The 18171-nt window shown below is 37.8% G+C and overlaps 1 protein-coding gene across 1 annotated transcript; it reads left to right on the plus strand.

Annotated features, from left to right (window-relative positions):
• The first annotated feature begins 1482 nt into the window (after positions 1-1482).
• On the plus strand, positions 1483-10442 carry LOC140245951 (uncharacterized). Its single transcript, XM_072325411.1, has 3 exons — positions 1483-2667; positions 4194-4364; positions 5821-10442. The coding sequence occupies exons 1-3, from the start codon at positions 2100-2102 to the stop codon at positions 6072-6074; spliced, it is 993 nt and encodes a 330-aa protein (XP_072181512.1). The 5' UTR covers positions 1483-2099; the 3' UTR covers positions 6075-10442.
• Positions 10443-18171: the final 7729 nt, after the last annotated feature.

Below are 18171 nucleotides of genomic sequence, written 5' to 3' on the forward strand. Positions count from 1 at the left end.
GGGGTTTGAGCAGTCCTTCTGTGGTTTCAATGGGAGAAAGTGACCAACTGACAGATGATGACTATGTTCCCGAGTCTGAGGATGTAAGCACAGATAGTGAAGATGAAGAGTTTATCCCACACAAATCCTGGAGAAAGTATGTGGATCAAACTTCACCAAATCACAGCAATAATGCATCAGAGGAAGAGAGTGAGCAACTTGAACAAGCAGGGACATCAGCTGAATGTCACATGTGTCATCAGCTGTGGCTGCCTCACGCTTGTGAGGAGTTTCCTTTAAAACAACGCGTAAAACTTCAAAGAAGTTTATTCATAAAACACTGTTCCTTGAATTAAATGGGTGCAGCTTTATTCAACGTCTTGTTGCTCAGATGCAGGTCCATGACATGACGTCAAGTCGTATTCAAGTGTACAGGTTTCAAGATAACTTTCTGTAAAATGATGAAATAATTGAACAACTAATATGAGTATTCATGTAACATTCTAAGATTCCAAACTTATGTGATCTCAATAAATGCATTCATCATTTCGTAATTTACCCTAGTGAATATGGTACCACTAATAATACCTCATACTACTTTGATTCCTTCACTCACTTAATCAATACCTTATTGAATTCTGTATCATAAATGATTCATAATGTTGAAACATTTAACCTTTAACAACACATTACCATGTTATCTGTTTTTAGATACAACTGCCAATTGCTAATTATTAATAACATAATTAAACTAATTCAAACAACAAATAATCCTTATAATAACACTGTAGTTAACATTTAGTTGAGCACATAAAATGCGTCATCATCACCAATAATGCATGTATAATTTATATTATGCTTCCTTTCTATACACAAAAACGATTATTATAAGTCATCGTGATCTGATCTATTCCGAACTAACTAGCACAGACTTAACAGAACACAGAAGTACGTCACTATCCCACACAATTAAGGTCAACCAACCTATCTAAATGCACATAACCTAATACACTGACCCATATTCTAAACACAACAGCAACACTAAAATAATCATGAAACTTAATGATTTAAGCTAAATCAGCTAACACACATATTATGACACTGACATGTTTGTATACTAACATGACTCACTACCTTCTAACAATTCCACCAACTGTTCTTCTTAATTCAAGCTGTAAATTAATACAAATTTCAGTCTCTGATGTGGTATTTAACTACTGCAAACATAATACTACAATATTGAGATGCATTTCAGCTTTCGTTATATTACACAAATGCTTGTGGAAGAAATAATGTATATAATGTGAAACTTACCAATTGGGGCCTGTAAACAGTCTGTAGTAACTAACTGAAAAGCGGTCGCTTGCTGGCTTGAGAGCTTCAACACAGAACACCTCTCTCGTCCAAACTGAACATTAAACTGACTCTTTGGCTTAGAATGTCAAAGCTATATACAGTGTACTACCAAGCTATACTACCAAGGACCTTTACATCATACCCCAGAGACAAAGAAAGGGGGTTTGAGTCATATAGCTCAGAACTTGACCATGAATGGGAACATTGTTTACGGGCAGGGGTTGGTGGTCAAGAGCTGGACAGAATGTTTAGTCTAGCCAAACCCATGAATGGGGAGGGGAAACTATAAAATGGGATTATCACTGCTGGCAATGCTTGCTCAGAGGTAGAGTTTCCCACAATTTGATCCTGCATAATCTGTACAGTGTGCATGCAATGCACTATATCAAAGGTGCAGACTACTGCAAAGCATTAAATCAAAATATAGTACTCACTGCATACTCCTGCAGTGACATCAGCCATTGGGCAAGTTGGCACAAGGATCACCAAATCCCAGCAAGTCTGAATGTGAGCAACAGGCCAGTACGAGTCACGCATTACGCACCCTGAATGAGAATAAGAGGAACAATCCTACTTACCTACCTGTCACAAAGGATGTAGTTAAACTTACATCATATCTGAAAACTGAGACTGAAGAAGTCATCACAAAACTCAATGAAGAGACAACAGATGAGGACATATCTAAGGAGTACAGATACCTAGCTGAGCTGACATTGACATCCATAATAGTGTTTAACAGGAAACGATCTGGAGAAGTCAGCAAAATGAAACTAGATGACTTCAGCAAGTGTAAGCAAGGTGATGAGGTGACTGACGACTATGGCCTGTCCAAATGGGAAGCAAAACTCGGTAAAAACCTGTGGCGTCTGGAAATTGTGGGGAAGAAACAACGTGCAGTTCCTGTTCTTCTTACAAGTGAGATGAAAAGGAGTATGGACTTGTTGGTTGCTAAGAGAGGAGATGCTGGTGTGTATGAGACCAATCCTTATGTGTTTGCCCTGACAAGTTCTAATGGCCACATCAGAGGGAGTGATGTGGTTAGGAAATTCAGCATATCTTGTGGTGCAAGCAAGCCTTCGTACATAACATCTACAAGGTTGCGCAAGCATATTGCCACGGTCTCACAAGTGATGAACTTAAGAGACAATGAGCTTGATGTGCTGGCCAATTTTATGGGACACGATGTGCGCATTCACCGGAACTTTTACCGTCTTCCCGATCATGTCATGCAAGTAGCTAAGGTTTCCAAGATTCTCATGTGCATGGACAAAGGCTCCCTTGGTAAACTTCATGGATCAACTCTTGATGAGGTTCAGCTTGATGAAGGAGAAGGTATGTTATCAACTAAATAATATTCACTTAATATACTCTGGGAAGCTTGACTGAAATGTTATTATTGGGTGAGAGATAATGTGGTTATAATTGATGTTCTTTAATGCGTGGAACTTAATGTGCATAGAACATGTGGTATACAGGGCTTGGGCCCATTATTAGACGAAATGACACATTTCGGGAACAGCACATAGAGCTCTAGAGTCCAGACCAATCGTGTGGCTCCCAAAATTGAGCGAAGAGAAGATCACAGTCTGATAATTACATGCATTCATTCACCGTGCGGTTATCGCGCACAAGCATAGACTTACTACGCATACAAACATTGACAACACACGTGCTGATTTCAGTCAACGGATGGAACATATCCAAAGTGATACAATTTTTTTTTCATTTCTCTTGCACTCGTCTGATAAAGGATTTTTTCAATACAATATAAAGTATATTATACACGAATGATGTCGTAAAAAAGAAACAATGCACTTTGTCATGGCAACAAAAATAGTAAATAATCACAATGATGGAAAACAGTGTTCCACTAAAAAAAGCCACGCTTGTAAGACGTGGAACACTGGAACAAAACAACAACAGCACCAATTTGTTATACCAATATATTCATTTTAAATTCTTCTATATACTATTGTACATTTTACTCATTAATATAATGATGCTGATACTATAAACAATACTTACTAGGATTTTAGGATGCAAACGTATAAACTATGTAACATATCACATTTGTGGCACAGACACTATGGGGCCAGGTGTGCCAGGAAAATTGAATGGAAAGGAAGATATGCAATCGGCCACAAAAAACATAACGACGACAACAACAACAATAACTCAATACACAGAAATAACAGAATTTGAGGAAATGCCCTCAGACAGATACTGGACAACGAAGAACAAAGAAAGAGGAGCAGGGAAGAATAGAGAAGGAAAAGGAGAGGTCTAAGTGTGTAAATGATTTTAGATCAGAACCAATATAGTTAATTCCAGAAGCTGATGCTTATAACTTAATAAGAACATATAAATCTAGAGATATATTTTTTGATAATTTTATACTACTAAACCACTGAAGAACAATCTAGTATCAGGCCAACAGGCAGTTCATGATAAGGCAAAGTAGTGACAGAATTAAAAAAATATGTCAACCCATTTACTCAACTACCTGATAATTTATCATTATGAATGTTACATGACCCAATACGACAATGATGTGAGGTGGTGTTCTTGGCTAAAATTTAAAAGATTTTAGTATCTTGTGGTTTTGGTGTAAATATGTTTACTGATTTTCACCTTCATAATCAAAAGTTTGATGAGCTAATCCTTGAAATTCCCCCCAAAACTGAGTGTCGTTTACCACATAATTATTTTGAGCTTACTTAGATACAATTCTGGTATCTTTTGATTGCAATGATGTCCCCTTTTACTACCATAAGGCTGGGAACCTTTGTGGTTTGTGAAGTGCCTCTTTTATAATGATTTCTTGCATCTTTTTCTCCAATTTGAATTTGCATTTCCAGAAGTACCACTAGACGATGCCCTTGATCCAGATGTAGATCATGATGCTGATGAAGAGGACATAGTCATGGATGCTGAAGTATCAACGGATGCTAGCCAGCTACAGCATTCTGATGTTGGCCAGTTTGACAAAGAAAATGCAGTTAGAAGAGTAAAGGCAGTGATCAAATCTGGTAAGAAAATAGTCTTGCTATATTGCAGCTTTTTGCTCACACAGTGACGCAGAGCCAAATTGAATGTTATTTCAACGGAACCAAAAATAAAAATTTGACATTGCCATGGTATTTTTTTTTTTTTTTTTGTAAAATAATTGCTAGTTGAGCTTAATTCCCTTAGTGTTAGGTTGGGGAATTCATCACATTGTTTAAAGTGATAATTCGAGTTTATTCATGATGGCAGTGTGTGTGTGCTCTTGTAAACCATGTCATATAGGGTACAGAGCAAAGTTTAAGACATACTGATGGCCTTTATTTTGTTTTTCTTGTGGAGTCCAAATAAGGAAAATGCAATAAAGACCGCCATTATGTCTTATTCTTGTCAGTACCCCATATGACATGTTTTGCATGAACACACACACTATTACAGCTGGTTACTAGTCGCTGGTCACTGGTCAGTATCCCTATTATTATGGCAACACCCCTACATGTGGTTCCCTAGCAGGTACAAAAATGTATTTTACCATATGAAGGCCTGATTCACAGTCTCCTCTTAATTGTTGTTCTGGAGATGGGGCTGCTGCTAGAACTCTGTGTGGCATTCACCTGGTCTCTGATCTGAGCCGTTGTTAACTTGCGATTTCTGAGGCTGGTGACTCGGATGAACTATCCTCAGAAGCAGAAGTGACTCGTGGTCTTCCTTTCCTGAGTCTTTCCTCATGTGTGCCAATTTCGTTGTAGCACTTGGTGGTTTTTGGACTCCACTTGGGGACATATTTAAAGTTTTTGCAGTTTTCTGAACTGACTGGCCTTCATTTGTTAAAGTAATGATGACCACTCATTTTTCTAAAAGCTCATTATAGTTCTTGCCATAATATGAAATTTAACAGTTGTCGAATAGGGCTGTCAGCTGTGTACTAAACTTATTTCTGCACAACACAACTGATAATTCCAATCCTGCTGATAGAACAACAACAACAACAAAAATCCACTGTATACAGTGTAATTCACCCTAGTAACGCACACCTGTGACAAAACCATTTCAGGAGACTACCTCTTGAAGGTCATCGAGAGAATGCCAAAAGTGTTCAAAGCAGTAATTACAAGAAAGGGTGCTCATGAAAATAAAGAAAACGTTTTTAATGAGAAGGTGTGTCCAAACTTTTGGCCTGTATAGTATATATGGAACTGGGGCTTGATGGTGCGGGGAGACATCTGGGGGGGGGGGGGGGGTATGGTCCTTGTAGCCACCATGTATGGTCCAGGACTGCCGTGTTGATTCTCTAACTATATGGGACTGGGGCCTAAATTACAAGCCTTGTACTCTATGTATAACCTACCTCTGATTGAAAGTAACAGTAGCAAGCCAATGAGTTTTCCATTTCCTGGAACGCCATTCATGCCTATGAAATTACAAGTAACATTTTTTGCTGGATAAATTCAAATGTAAACGTTTGTCGTTTTTGCCATTCAGGTTCCAAAGTGAAAGGTACGAAACGAGAAAGGGGTCAGAAGAGAAAGAGACCATGGACTAAAGAAGAGAAACTGGCTGTAGCAAAGAGACTGAAGACCTGTTTTGAAACAACAAGTTTACCAGGAAAAGCTCAGTGTGAAGAGTGCCTTAAGTGTGAAAAATCACTACGGGGACGGGATTGGCACAACATAAAAGATTTTGTAAGGAATCAGATTAGAAAGGCGGATCCATTAGATTTCTTGGATAGGATCTAACATGGATATTCTTTTTTCAGCTGTATCGAGTCAAGAATACCAGATTGTAACTGTTTTGATGTTTCCAAATCAATAGATACATACTAAATGAAGTTTTTAAGAACAAGCTCTCCATGTAGTAGGTGGACTAGACCTACATTGCATAATCATGTTATTTCATTGTGGCCATGGACAGTGATGGATCATACGGCTTGAATTTGTTTTGCAAATTATGTGATAATGGACGCAGTGGCACAACGCCACAAGGTTGGTGTTGTATTTATCACATTTTATGTCCACTTAACTTCCACAATGAAATGAACTGCAGTAAATTGCCTGTTTTCATAGAGATGCAAGATTATTCATCTGTATTTGCAAACCATTACACATTACTGATAGTAAATACAAAACAAAAGAAAACAGTTTGTCACACAAGATTTGGCTAAAAAGAAAAATTGAAGATGAGCACAAATATATGCAACATTTGTTTTGCGATTTAAAAGATCAACATTTAACTCATTGGTTACAGATGTAGAAAAGTTAATGTGGGACAAACTTTTTCTTGTCTTGATATTTATTTAAGTATGAAGAAGTTTCCAGTGTAGAATCAATGGTTTGTCTTCTAATGGAAATGGGCTTGCACTTCAATATGGCTGTAAGAAACTGGGCAAAGACCAGTGCATAATGGTGAAATGCAAGGAAATTAGGGGAAACAACACATGAAATAGACACTGGAGGTCACTTAACAAGTGAAATACATGTATGAATTTGGGTTACTAGTGAGTCTTGCTGGTGAATAGTTGAATTGAAGCACTAGCAAAATAATAAAGTGTATTTCACTTCAGCCTCGATTGCAGTGTATATGCATTAGTTTATGATCAAGTATGAATACATGTAGGGCATGTAAATGACGTAAACTACCAGAAAATGTGTTCGATTGATTGACATGTAGATATACAAATTCACAGAAAATTATGTTGACAAGTTTGGTACATTTCAAATTTCAAATGAGGTGAAATGATGGAAATATAAATGAGAGGCAATGGCACACAAAAATTTTAAGAAGTTAGCATGTTGGTACATATGAGGAAGTGTGGCATCATAATCTGTCAACACCAGATTAGGAGGACCACATTCTTCAACTGTCCTGAACCTCAACTAAAAAATCAATTAGGCAATTGTCCATAACAATAGTGGGCTTGCTCATTCTTAGCAAATCCTGATTTCAGAAAAAAAAAAGTATGTAGGCCTATAATATGATTATGTGGTGATATAATGCTTGTTGATCTTAATTACTACAAAAATAAGATTGTTTATCCTACATGAAGAATTGATCCTGTTTTGTAGATCATGGATCATTTCCAAGTATGAACAAATTTCAAACTTGTTTATTTTATCAGGTAGGCCTATTTTGTTGCATAATTGAATCATCTTTTTTAAAGTAACTTCACCTCAAAAAGTTTCTCATCAAAAGTATGCGCCTGCAATTGTTGGGGCCAAAAGTGAGTCATTTTAATGGAATGTATATACACTTTTGACCTTGAGAACCCAGATGCAATGCAAGCACCTGTCGTTGAATTGAGCCTAAAAACGAAAATAGATTTATTATATTCATATGTCTTGCACTTGTTGGCAGTTTCACACTTTATTATGTGACTCGCCACAGTATGGTTATGGTTTTGAAGATTTCGTATTATATTGTATTATATTGTAGTTTCTACAATACAGGATATCATATAGTTTTCCACAAAAGAATCAAGTCAGTTTGATAAAAATGTATATATGCTTTTGACTTTGAGAACCCAGATACAATGCAAACACTTGTGGTTGAGTTAAGCCTAATTAAAACCACATGTAGATTTATTCCATTAAAATTTCGTAGGCCTACTTGTCTGCAAGCTCACACTTTATATGTGACTCGTCACAGTGGTTATGATTTTGAAGATTTTGTTGTATTATCTTGTAGTTTTCCACAAATGAAGTGAGCCATTTTGATGCAATGTAATTACAATTTTGACCTTGAGAACGCAAATGCAAAACAAGCACGTGTGGTTGAATAAGCCCAAATAAAAAGGTGTGTAGATTTATTCCATTAGAATATTTCACTTCTTGTTGGCAAGTTCACACTTTATCGACTAGCCCAGTAGTTGTAGTTTCATGGATTTTTGTTGAGAACATTGGTAATGACTATTGGTCAATACCTCAACAATATAAAGTGTTTTTTAAAGGGACCACTTATTGATTGCAACAGTGAATTCTAATTTTGCAGTACCTTGTATTTGAGGTATATGTTGTAACTTGTTATTTCCACTAAAAATTGGTAAAAAGATGAGAATTGAAGAAAATGACATAATACAATTACTCACAGACATCTGTGAACATAAAGCTGCACTCTTGGTTTGATCAAATCAGAGAGCCGATTCCTCACATATGGTAGATCAATTTGTAGAAAAAAAATAGTAAACTTGAATTAGAACCAAAAATGTTTAGGAATTGTTGTGAGAGGTGAACCTAGAAACCTGGGTACCTCAGAGTTCTTGAGGGGACATTTAAAAAAAAAAAAAAAATGAGATAAGGGACATCTATTGGTAAGAACCTTTTGAAGGCTCTTAAAAGTTTGAAGGTTTTGTAATTATCTTTACATAGGCTTAGTTTAGAATATTTAAGATTCTAACCACATGACATATCTATTACCATTTGAGAATTTAATATTTTGTTAAGAGTGTACAGGGTCAAGGAAAAGCTAGATTATGAATTGAGATAGTTTTAATAAATGGTAATGATTGAACTTCATTCAGGTGGAATTAGAATTCTATGAAGGGATTAGTTTGTGTCAGTACAGTGCATGCCGACTTTCAGGTGGCAGTGTAATGGTATATTGGCTTGTGTTACCCACTCGTTGATGCATTTTTTAAATGTTTTAAGATGTTCATTGTTTGTATTTGGCATATTAGCTATAAATCCTTAGACATTTGTAAAGTAGTTAGTAGTTACAGCTTATTTGTCTTATATTGTATAATTACACCCAAACACTCCGAATGTGAATACAATTCCAATGACTGAAATTGGTGTTTAGCAATTACATGCATAAATGTGCAAGGAGTCTAATGACATTAGAGTGCAAATTAGAATGACTAGGATATCAATACAGATACTGAAAGTCACATGAATTAAAAAAAAAAAAACAACACTCGAGGTGTTTCAGATGGTTGTCACTGCACTCTTTTTACATTTAAATGAGGAATGTGCAGTGGGAATGTACATGACATGTAGAGTGTTTGTGTGCTGTAAAAGTAGCACACATGAGCTATAGTCTGTTAATTTTATTGTGTCAGTAAAAACGGGACTACATAGTATGTATTTGAATAATTTGCAATGATTGCTGTCTTTGTGCATGCATCATGTATGTTGAGGCATGACACCTTCGCATTGCTATTGCATTCGGACATTTATGTTCACTCAATCACTGCACTGTCACCAAAAATAGAACTACAATAAAATCTGTCTGATGCAAATATCATCCATAATTGAAGTATATTAGAACGATAATGAAGGGTAAGGTACATTAGAGCACAGAATTACGGCACCATGCTAGACACATGTCTGATATCGTGCTTCAATTTGTATAACAGTGATTAAATCTAATTCTTGCCATGTGAAGGTACACTTTTGCTTCTGAGTTTTGCTGGTATTGCTTCAATGAGACATTGTGTCTGTTGTGTAGAGGGAAAATATGCCACTCGTGGTAGAAGTGTTACATGTATGTGCCATTTAATTCCAGAGTACATTGACTGAGTGGCCAGAGGAGAAGGAACAGGTCTTTACACAGTTCAGGTCAAAGCCATGCAACATTAAAGCAGGCATCATACTGCCCCGATTTTGATTCCCGGTGGACACACGATTGTGGAAAATGTCACATTGGTGTTGCCGTAGTCATTTGTGTTGGCTTTTGAAAACATCGTGTGACCGCTGGTAGTGTTTTTGGGCCTCCTGGAGCACCTTCCTGATCACTAAATTCTAAAAATTCCATAATCTTGTGTTCATCGGGAGTTAACATTCAGGACAGTGTGACATTAGGCTGAGATTAGCGTAATGTCCCACAAAGCTTGCAAGTGTCATCTGTCAATTTGAAGTGACATAATGTGAATGTTGTTTAAAGTTTAGACCTTTATAAACATCCAACTGACATGGTGGACTGTTTAACAAATGTTTTCTGATCGCGCACTTACTGTTTAGCTGGATATTTTGTTTTTTCGTCATTGTAGAGTTGCAATGGTGTGGAATACAATGTCCCTTTAGTGTCCTAGTTTGCCTGGGACAAATTTCATGCATCCAATAATTAAATGTGCGTCAGACTGGACGTATATTAGTTTCTTTGTTCTAACCAGATTCTTGCAAACTCAAAGGTCTTTTGATGTAGATATGATTATTTCAAGTGGAGAGATAGGGGTTGTTGTGATGATGGAACTATAAGTGTCAGGTTGTGCAAGAGGGGAGGGGAATACCCAGTGACTGGGCACTGGGTGGCTGAGGATATAATGGAGATGCTTGGGTTGAAGGAATCAGTGGAACAGCTGGCAAAGGCAAATGGAGTGTGATGGTATGGACATGTGTTGAGGAAGAAGGAGGAGGATGTCCTGAGGAAGGTGTCACAGTTTAAAGTAAATGAGCTACGAAAGCAAGGGAGATCGACCAAAGAAAATGTGGAAAGAGGGAAAGAGGCAGGTGGAGGAATTAAGAGCTCGGGGGGGGGGGGGCATTTCATAAAGCATTTTGGTCGGATATTTTTCTGACAAACTGTTACAAGCTATTGAAATCCTTGCATTTGATTGGCTGAGAGCCCAATTTGTCCGACAACTTGTCGGACAAAATGCTTCATGAAATGCCCCCTGGAAGATTGGCTTAAGAATGGAGGATGCCCCAAATTGGTAGAGGTGCCGAGAAGGTGTGAGAACCATTGCTGTGAGTGCTGTGAGGTAATTCCGGCCACTTCCGTGACGAGACAAACTCGGATAAAAAAAAAACAAACAAAAAAACCTGGAACGATAAGAACGATACTTCCACTGCACTGCGATGCAGTTGAGTTGAGTTGAAGGAATGTCAATCTATTTCCAAATCACAGCATTGAGATATCGTAATAAAGTTTCATTGTTGTGATGAGTTTTGGCAGAAAATTGTTAATATGTATATTGGTAACACATATCACATTGCGGTGGAAGTATGAACAAAGCTTAATAAATGACAAAACTTCTTTAGTGGTGGCATGAAGGTTGTGCATTGAATGAATTAAATAAATAAGAAAGGAAATTACTAAGAAAAGAGTGGTGTTACAGAGGACTAATAAGGAACATATACATCTTTTTTTTTTTTTTTTTGGGGGGGGGGGAACATCCATGCTTATGCCCCAGTGTACATAAGTTTCATTGCACATACCGTACCTATAACCAAAATATGGCCAACTGTTAATTTGTGTTCCAAATGAAACAATAATTTTCTTATTTGGCTATCCAAGGATGAATATCCAATTGAATCCCCATTGGAGATCCCTATTGAATACACATTGACAATTGGGAGTACTGTTGTACATGGAAAGTGAAACAATAGAATTTGTCCCCATTGAAACCAGTTGGCACGTGACCCACTGAAATTGGCAAAAGTGACAGGGACCCTTGAACAACTAGGGCTCCTCCAAATGGAGTTTAGTACTATGCAGTAGAGGACGTACAAGCATGTAGAAACAAAAGTATTTAGCCCTGTTGAATTTAAAATCTGTTAAGAATGATTTAAACGAGCTAGATTCAGAGCAATTATCAATTTTGAATGTTTAAATTTGCATTCAACTGCGGACGTTCCACAACTGCGCTTGCGCAACTCCCGATCACACGTCACAAAAAATATACCTCACACTGCGGACGTATCTGCGATAACCGGACGGTCCTCGATCTCATACTGGTGGCGAATATCGGCAGGGCCTAAATTATGTTGCCGTGTACTCGCCCCCCACCACCCTTGGGGGGGGGGGGGGGAACACATCAAAACATATTCATCTCATGCAATTGCTAGTAATCCACCAGCACATTTCATAAAAAGGGCGATACAAGTCTAGAATACACCTGTATACATATCAAAAAAAAAAAATATGTTCATTATAATATGGCATGCAAATCTTAACGACTGGTGTGTTTTGATGTAATTGGTCACATGGTCATGACGGTAGTTCCAATATATGAAGAAGGTGCATGGGTAAAAGCCAGGGGTTAAAATGGGATAACATTCCAATTGGATTATTGTATACATCAGTCCCTTTAAAAGTAGCCCCCCCCCCCCCCCATGTGATTTAATTCCGTGAAAGTGACGGGACCCGACCCTTGAACAACGGTAATTACGGCTCGTCCAAATGTAGGTTAGTGCTATATGCAGTACCTTGTACCTTGTAGTAGTTATCCCCGAAGACCTCCGCTAGGAAGGGTAACTCAATGCTAGCGAGAGTGGTAGCACAAGTTTATTTTGCTTTATGAGAGCTTTGGGGTTTATTATTATTATTTTTTTTTAGTTTGGTTTTAGTCAATAGAGGACGTACATGTAGCCTATGTAGAATATAATTTGTTTATCCCGTTTGATCTTAAAAACTGATAGAATAATTTAAACGATCTAGATTCGAGTGCAATTATCTACTTGGCATTCAGCCGCGGACGTTCTACAACTGCGCTTGCGCAAATCACGATCACACGTACGTCACACAAATTATTACCGTACATCGCGGATGTACTGTGGTATCTGTGATAATGATGTAATATACGGTCCTCGATCTCACCGGTAGACAGCTCTGCCCATTGTAGGATGTCGGCAGGGCCTATATTAAATTACCGTCTATAGGTAATCAACATTCAGTTCATACGTGCGATCAAAAAGACCCCCCCCCCCCCCTAGGGGGGGGGGGGGGCACTGTCACCCGATAACACACCATTTTACAATTTGTCACCCAATGGCAAAAATTTTTTTATTTGTCACAAAAATCCCAAAATTTACCCTTTTCCCTTTTTTACCCTCTTACCCTTATACATCAAAATTATTAGGCCTACCTACGTTTACCTTTGAACAGCCTCTCTCTCTCTCTCTCTCTCTCTCTCTCTTTCTTTCTTTTTTAATAGTGGGTCTTTTTAGTGTCTTTTTAGTGGGTCCCTCCATTTTTCGCACTGTAAGCAACGGTATACATGTACTTCACTTTGATCACTTCTGTTTCTTTTTTTTATACAATGTATGATTACTATAGGTCCTCAATTGTACAGTCTATTCATTTCACTATGTTCTTATTATTTACCTTATTCTCTGTTATCAAAAGAAGTGGAACATATGTTTTGTCGAAAAATGAAATAAACTTTGAATTTGAATTTGAATTTAGCCTGACGTGGTATATAGGCCTACACAAAGACCCACACAATTTTTTTTTTAGTGCCCAAACGACTTTCTATTTTTTGGGGTGTATCACCTAAAGCACTCCCCTCCTTTCCGTTGAGATGGTCAGCTAAAGGTTTTTTTTTTTTTTTTTTTTTTTTTTTTATTTCATTTCATTCATTTATTTATGCACGGCACATACTTCAGCCCGAAGGCTGTTCTTCCGCAGGTCCGTGCGGATAAAAAATACAACATAGATATACATTTTATACAGAAATGAACAAAGAAGCCAAAAAACAAAACAAAACAAACAAACAAACAAAACTCATACTTAAAAACAAAAAAATATAGAAAAAAACAATAACATGTTGATGAAACTGCGGCACACATTTCGACAGAAACAAACATGATCAATCAAAGATAACCATGTACAATTATACAAGTACATCGCCGTAGTTTAAAATGAAAGAGACGAAAAAAGAAATGAGAGTTCAGGAGAGAGAGAGAATGAGGGAGACAGACAGAAAGAGAAACACAGAGAGAGAGGGAGAGAGAGAAGGAGAGAGAGGAGAGATAGGGAGAGAGAAGCCCATACAAAAGAGGGAAACTGAAAAAGTTGTCAAGTAACAGTTTCGGTCAAGTGCGTTTTTAAAGCTTACAAACGTTGGTTTTTGTTTCAATTCCAATGGTAACTTGCAATGCATTCCAATCCCTATGTCATTTTCATGTTTGAGTGCAGACCTCCGCCCCGCCCCCTACCCCCCCCCCCTCCCCCCAGTCTCTGACTGAAATTAATGTAGCTGCTTAACCGCTCACTAACGGTATTTCAAGCGAAGTTTTCCCAAAAACTGGTTCGGCACGTATAGGGCCTACCGATATCCAGCATATGTCTATATCGGTATGAGATCAAGGACCGTCGGTTATTGCACCTGTTTGCGGGTACGTCCGCGGTGTGAGGTACATTTTGTGTAACGTGTGATGGTGATTTGCACATGCGCACTTGTAGAACGTCCACAGTTGAATGCATAACATCAAATATTAAAGATATATATTAATATAATAAAATATTAGCGCATTTATAAAAAATAATTATTCTAAGCAGTTAATTAATTGTTTTCAAATTCAAAAGCGCTAATTAGATTATATTCTACATACGTCCTCTATTGCATAGCACTAAACTTGGTCCACGGTTGACGCCATAAACATGTATGTGTGTGTGTGTGTGTGTATGTGTGTGTTTGAATGTGTTTGTTTCTGTGTGCTTCTGATGTACCTGCTGCCCAAAGCCACTCTAAAGTGTTAATTAAAAAAATACACTTGCATAATGGACAGCTTGGATTTATTGCGTTTTGCAATGAAAGGACACTGTGGATTTATTGCATTTTGATAAGAAATCATTCAAATTCATTGATTTACCCAAAAATCTTGCATACTTAGATTTTAGCTCAATGTGTGATTTTGATATTTTCATAGAGCTCAATCAAAAAAATCATGGGTTTTATTTTTCAAGAAATATTTGAAATAGAAAATCTTATTTTTCTCAATTCAGTGAAAAAGGATCTATTGCGTTTTGCAATCAAACTCTTCACATGTATAGTGTATACGTACTGAGCTGGCCTATTTTTTTTTTCTTACGATTTAATCATGTTGTTTGCTAGTTCAAAGAGTTCATTGCATTGAGAGTTTTACCGAACAGCGAACACACCAATGCGCTGCGTAATACACAGCGCGCCGGTGGCAACAGTACAGCAGTAAACGTACATATTGGCAACCCGGAAGCACCGTACACGCTTTCTGGTTACGCTTTCCGGTCACGGGTCAGTGGATTTAGCCGTGGCTAAACTCGTGAACCTTTTGTACTGAAGTTAGTTCGCTTCTGAAGCTGACCTGATCCACCCCCCCTAGAGGGGACTACCTTTAGCTCAGACTATTTTTCGACCTTTTATACTGAGAGTTAGCTCGCTTCAGGTCCGCACCTGAAGCGAGCTAACGCCCAGTATAAAAGGGGTAAAAGATGGTATCTGATCAAGATGTCATTGTTTTTTAGCTCACCAATCACCTGAGCGGAAGGCTCAAGTGAGCTATTGCGATCCCTCATCGTCCGTCATGCGTAAACTTTTTACATTTTCATCTTCTTCTTGAAAACCCCGCAATGAATTTTCACCAAACTTGGCAGGTAGCATCCCTAGGGGGATAGAATCTCAGTTCCATCAAATGGGCGCCATGCCCCACCTGGGGGGGGGGGCAGAAGTGATTGAGCTATTAGTTAATACAGTGAGTCAGTATATTGATGACTGTTGTTTCAAGTTTGTTCATGGCAGAATCAGGGATACCCCCCCCCCCCTTTGGACCGGGGGGGGGGGGGGGGGGGGTCCCAATGGTGGCTTATATTGTACATGTTTGTTTTCTTTTTGAAAACCCCTTGATAAATATTCACCAAACTTGGCAGGTAGCATGCATGGGGGTTAAGATCTCAATTTGTTCAACAGGGCACCCTGCTTCCCTTTGGGGCCCCTAGGGGGCCCAATTCCCAAAGCAAAGTTACTATGAGTTAGTACATTGATGACTGTAGTTCCAAGTTTTTTTCATTGCAGATCCAGGGCTCCCCACCCCCCCCCCCTTGGAGTTGAGTTGGGGGGGGGGGGTGGGGAGAGGGATCCAAATGCAGACCTAAATTGTACATTTTCATGTTCTTGCTGAAAGCAACACAGTGGATTTTCACCCAAGTTGGCAAGTAGCATTCCTAGGGGGATATGATCTCAAAGTGTTTGAATGGGCACCATGCATTCCTTTGAGGCCAATAGGGCCACAGGGGCCCAAACCTCCTAGATTAAGGAATACTCAATAATATTCTTCCTAGAATCAGAAGTAATAGAGCTTTAAGTCTTTTTTTTTTTCAAACTGCATAGTCCAACATTCCATAAAGTACAGTATACTTGGTACTTTTACCAGCGTGATAGGATATAATATGCAAATGGACACCATGCCTCCAGCTCTCAAAGCTTCCCCCCCCCCCCAAGTTTCCAGTGTTCTCAGGTAAGAGTCTGCAAGAATGCATGGAAGGTGAACTTTCGATACCAAAGTACTCAGGTGAGCGCGAGATCCCCGGTCTCTAGTGTTTTTAATGATTCACATAACATGGCCTACATCCCTATTGTGTCAAAAATATGGAGGAGATAGCTCATTGATTTTTAGAAGACATTCACCACAAAGTCTGTATTTTATAAGATGATTCCAGTGATTTGACTTTTACCCTGTGAGATTTCTACCTAAAAGAGGTTGTATTCTTTTCTCTCTCTTTCTCTTTGGACTCCAATAGGAGTTGTTTTGGATGACAAGCTGAATTGGAAAGATCATATAAATGATATTTTGAATAATCACAAGGTTCAAAAGCCATTGGAGCCATGAATAGGCTCAGAAAGATTTTACATTGAGCATAAGGTTCTTTACATATATCAAGCTATGATCTTGCCTCACTTCATATAATTGTAACATCATATGGGGTATCAACCCTTTAATCTACTTCTATAGGCTTGTGTTGATAAGAAAAGAGCAATACACAGTATAACTGGATCACTCCCATAGCACATACAGCTCCATACTTTCAGAAGGTTAACCAGTTCAAAATTCAGGATATACACAAATTACAAACTGCAAATTTTATGTTTTCATATATAATTTGTTTTCAAAGTTTCTTGGTAAATGTTGTCAAGAAAATAGATCATTTGTTCCTTATTCCACAAGGCAGTTAAGTTTCATTCATATCCCTAGTTCTAATAATGAATTATTTGCACAACAATCAGATATTTTTGTCCAGAATTGTATGTGGAATGGTCTTAAAGGGAAGATAAACCCCAAGAGCAATGTGGATTGAGTGAAAGCAGCAACATTAGTAGAACACATCAGTGAAAGTTTGAAGAAAATCGGACAATCGATGCAAAAGTTATGAATTTTTAAAGTTTTGGTGTTGGAACCGCTGGATAAGGAGACTACTAGAGGTTATGACGTATGAGTGGACTACAATATCAAGAAAATATAAAGAAAATACTACAAAAATCCATTTTTCATGAAAATTACAAATTCCATCAACTTGATATTGACATATGTTAAGGGTAGCAATTATTCCCCCTGCTTTCTGAAAGCGGTTGGTCCACTGCTCTTTCATAATTCCAGAAAAGTGAATTTTTGTTGAATATCCTTTATATTTTCTTTGTATTATTGTCCACTCATATGTCATATCCTCTAGTAGTCTCCTCATCCAGCGGTTCCAACACCAAAACTTTAAAAATTCATAGCTTTTGCATCGATTGTCCGTTTTTTCTCAAACTTTCACTGATGTGTTCTACTAATGTTGCTGCTTTCACTCAATCCACATTGCTCTTTGGGTTTACCTTCCCTTTAAAAAAGAATTAAGAAAATGCCCCCTCTTTATCACATTTTAAAGAGAAAATTTAAGCAAAACTTATTCATTCATACCCTCTTTAGTTATATTTATCTGCAAATTTGCTCTTCTTTTGTGTGTTATAAGTTTCATGTCATTTTTATCTGTTTAGTAAGAACTGTATTTTGTGAAATTTCTTGGGATAAGCCATTAATAGACAATTGTCTCTTGTTTTTGTTCTCAAATTTTATATTAGCCTGTCTTAAGTATTTACCTCTGTATCTTGTCAGTGATATCTTAAGTGTCTTTTTTTCTGTGTGTATATTTTGTTTGTTTTTATCA

This window comes from Diadema setosum, unplaced genomic scaffold, assembly GCF_964275005.1.
Source record: "Diadema setosum unplaced genomic scaffold, eeDiaSeto1 scaffold_81, whole genome shotgun sequence".
NCBI lineage: Eukaryota > Metazoa > Echinodermata > Echinoidea > Diadematoida > Diadematidae > Diadema > Diadema setosum.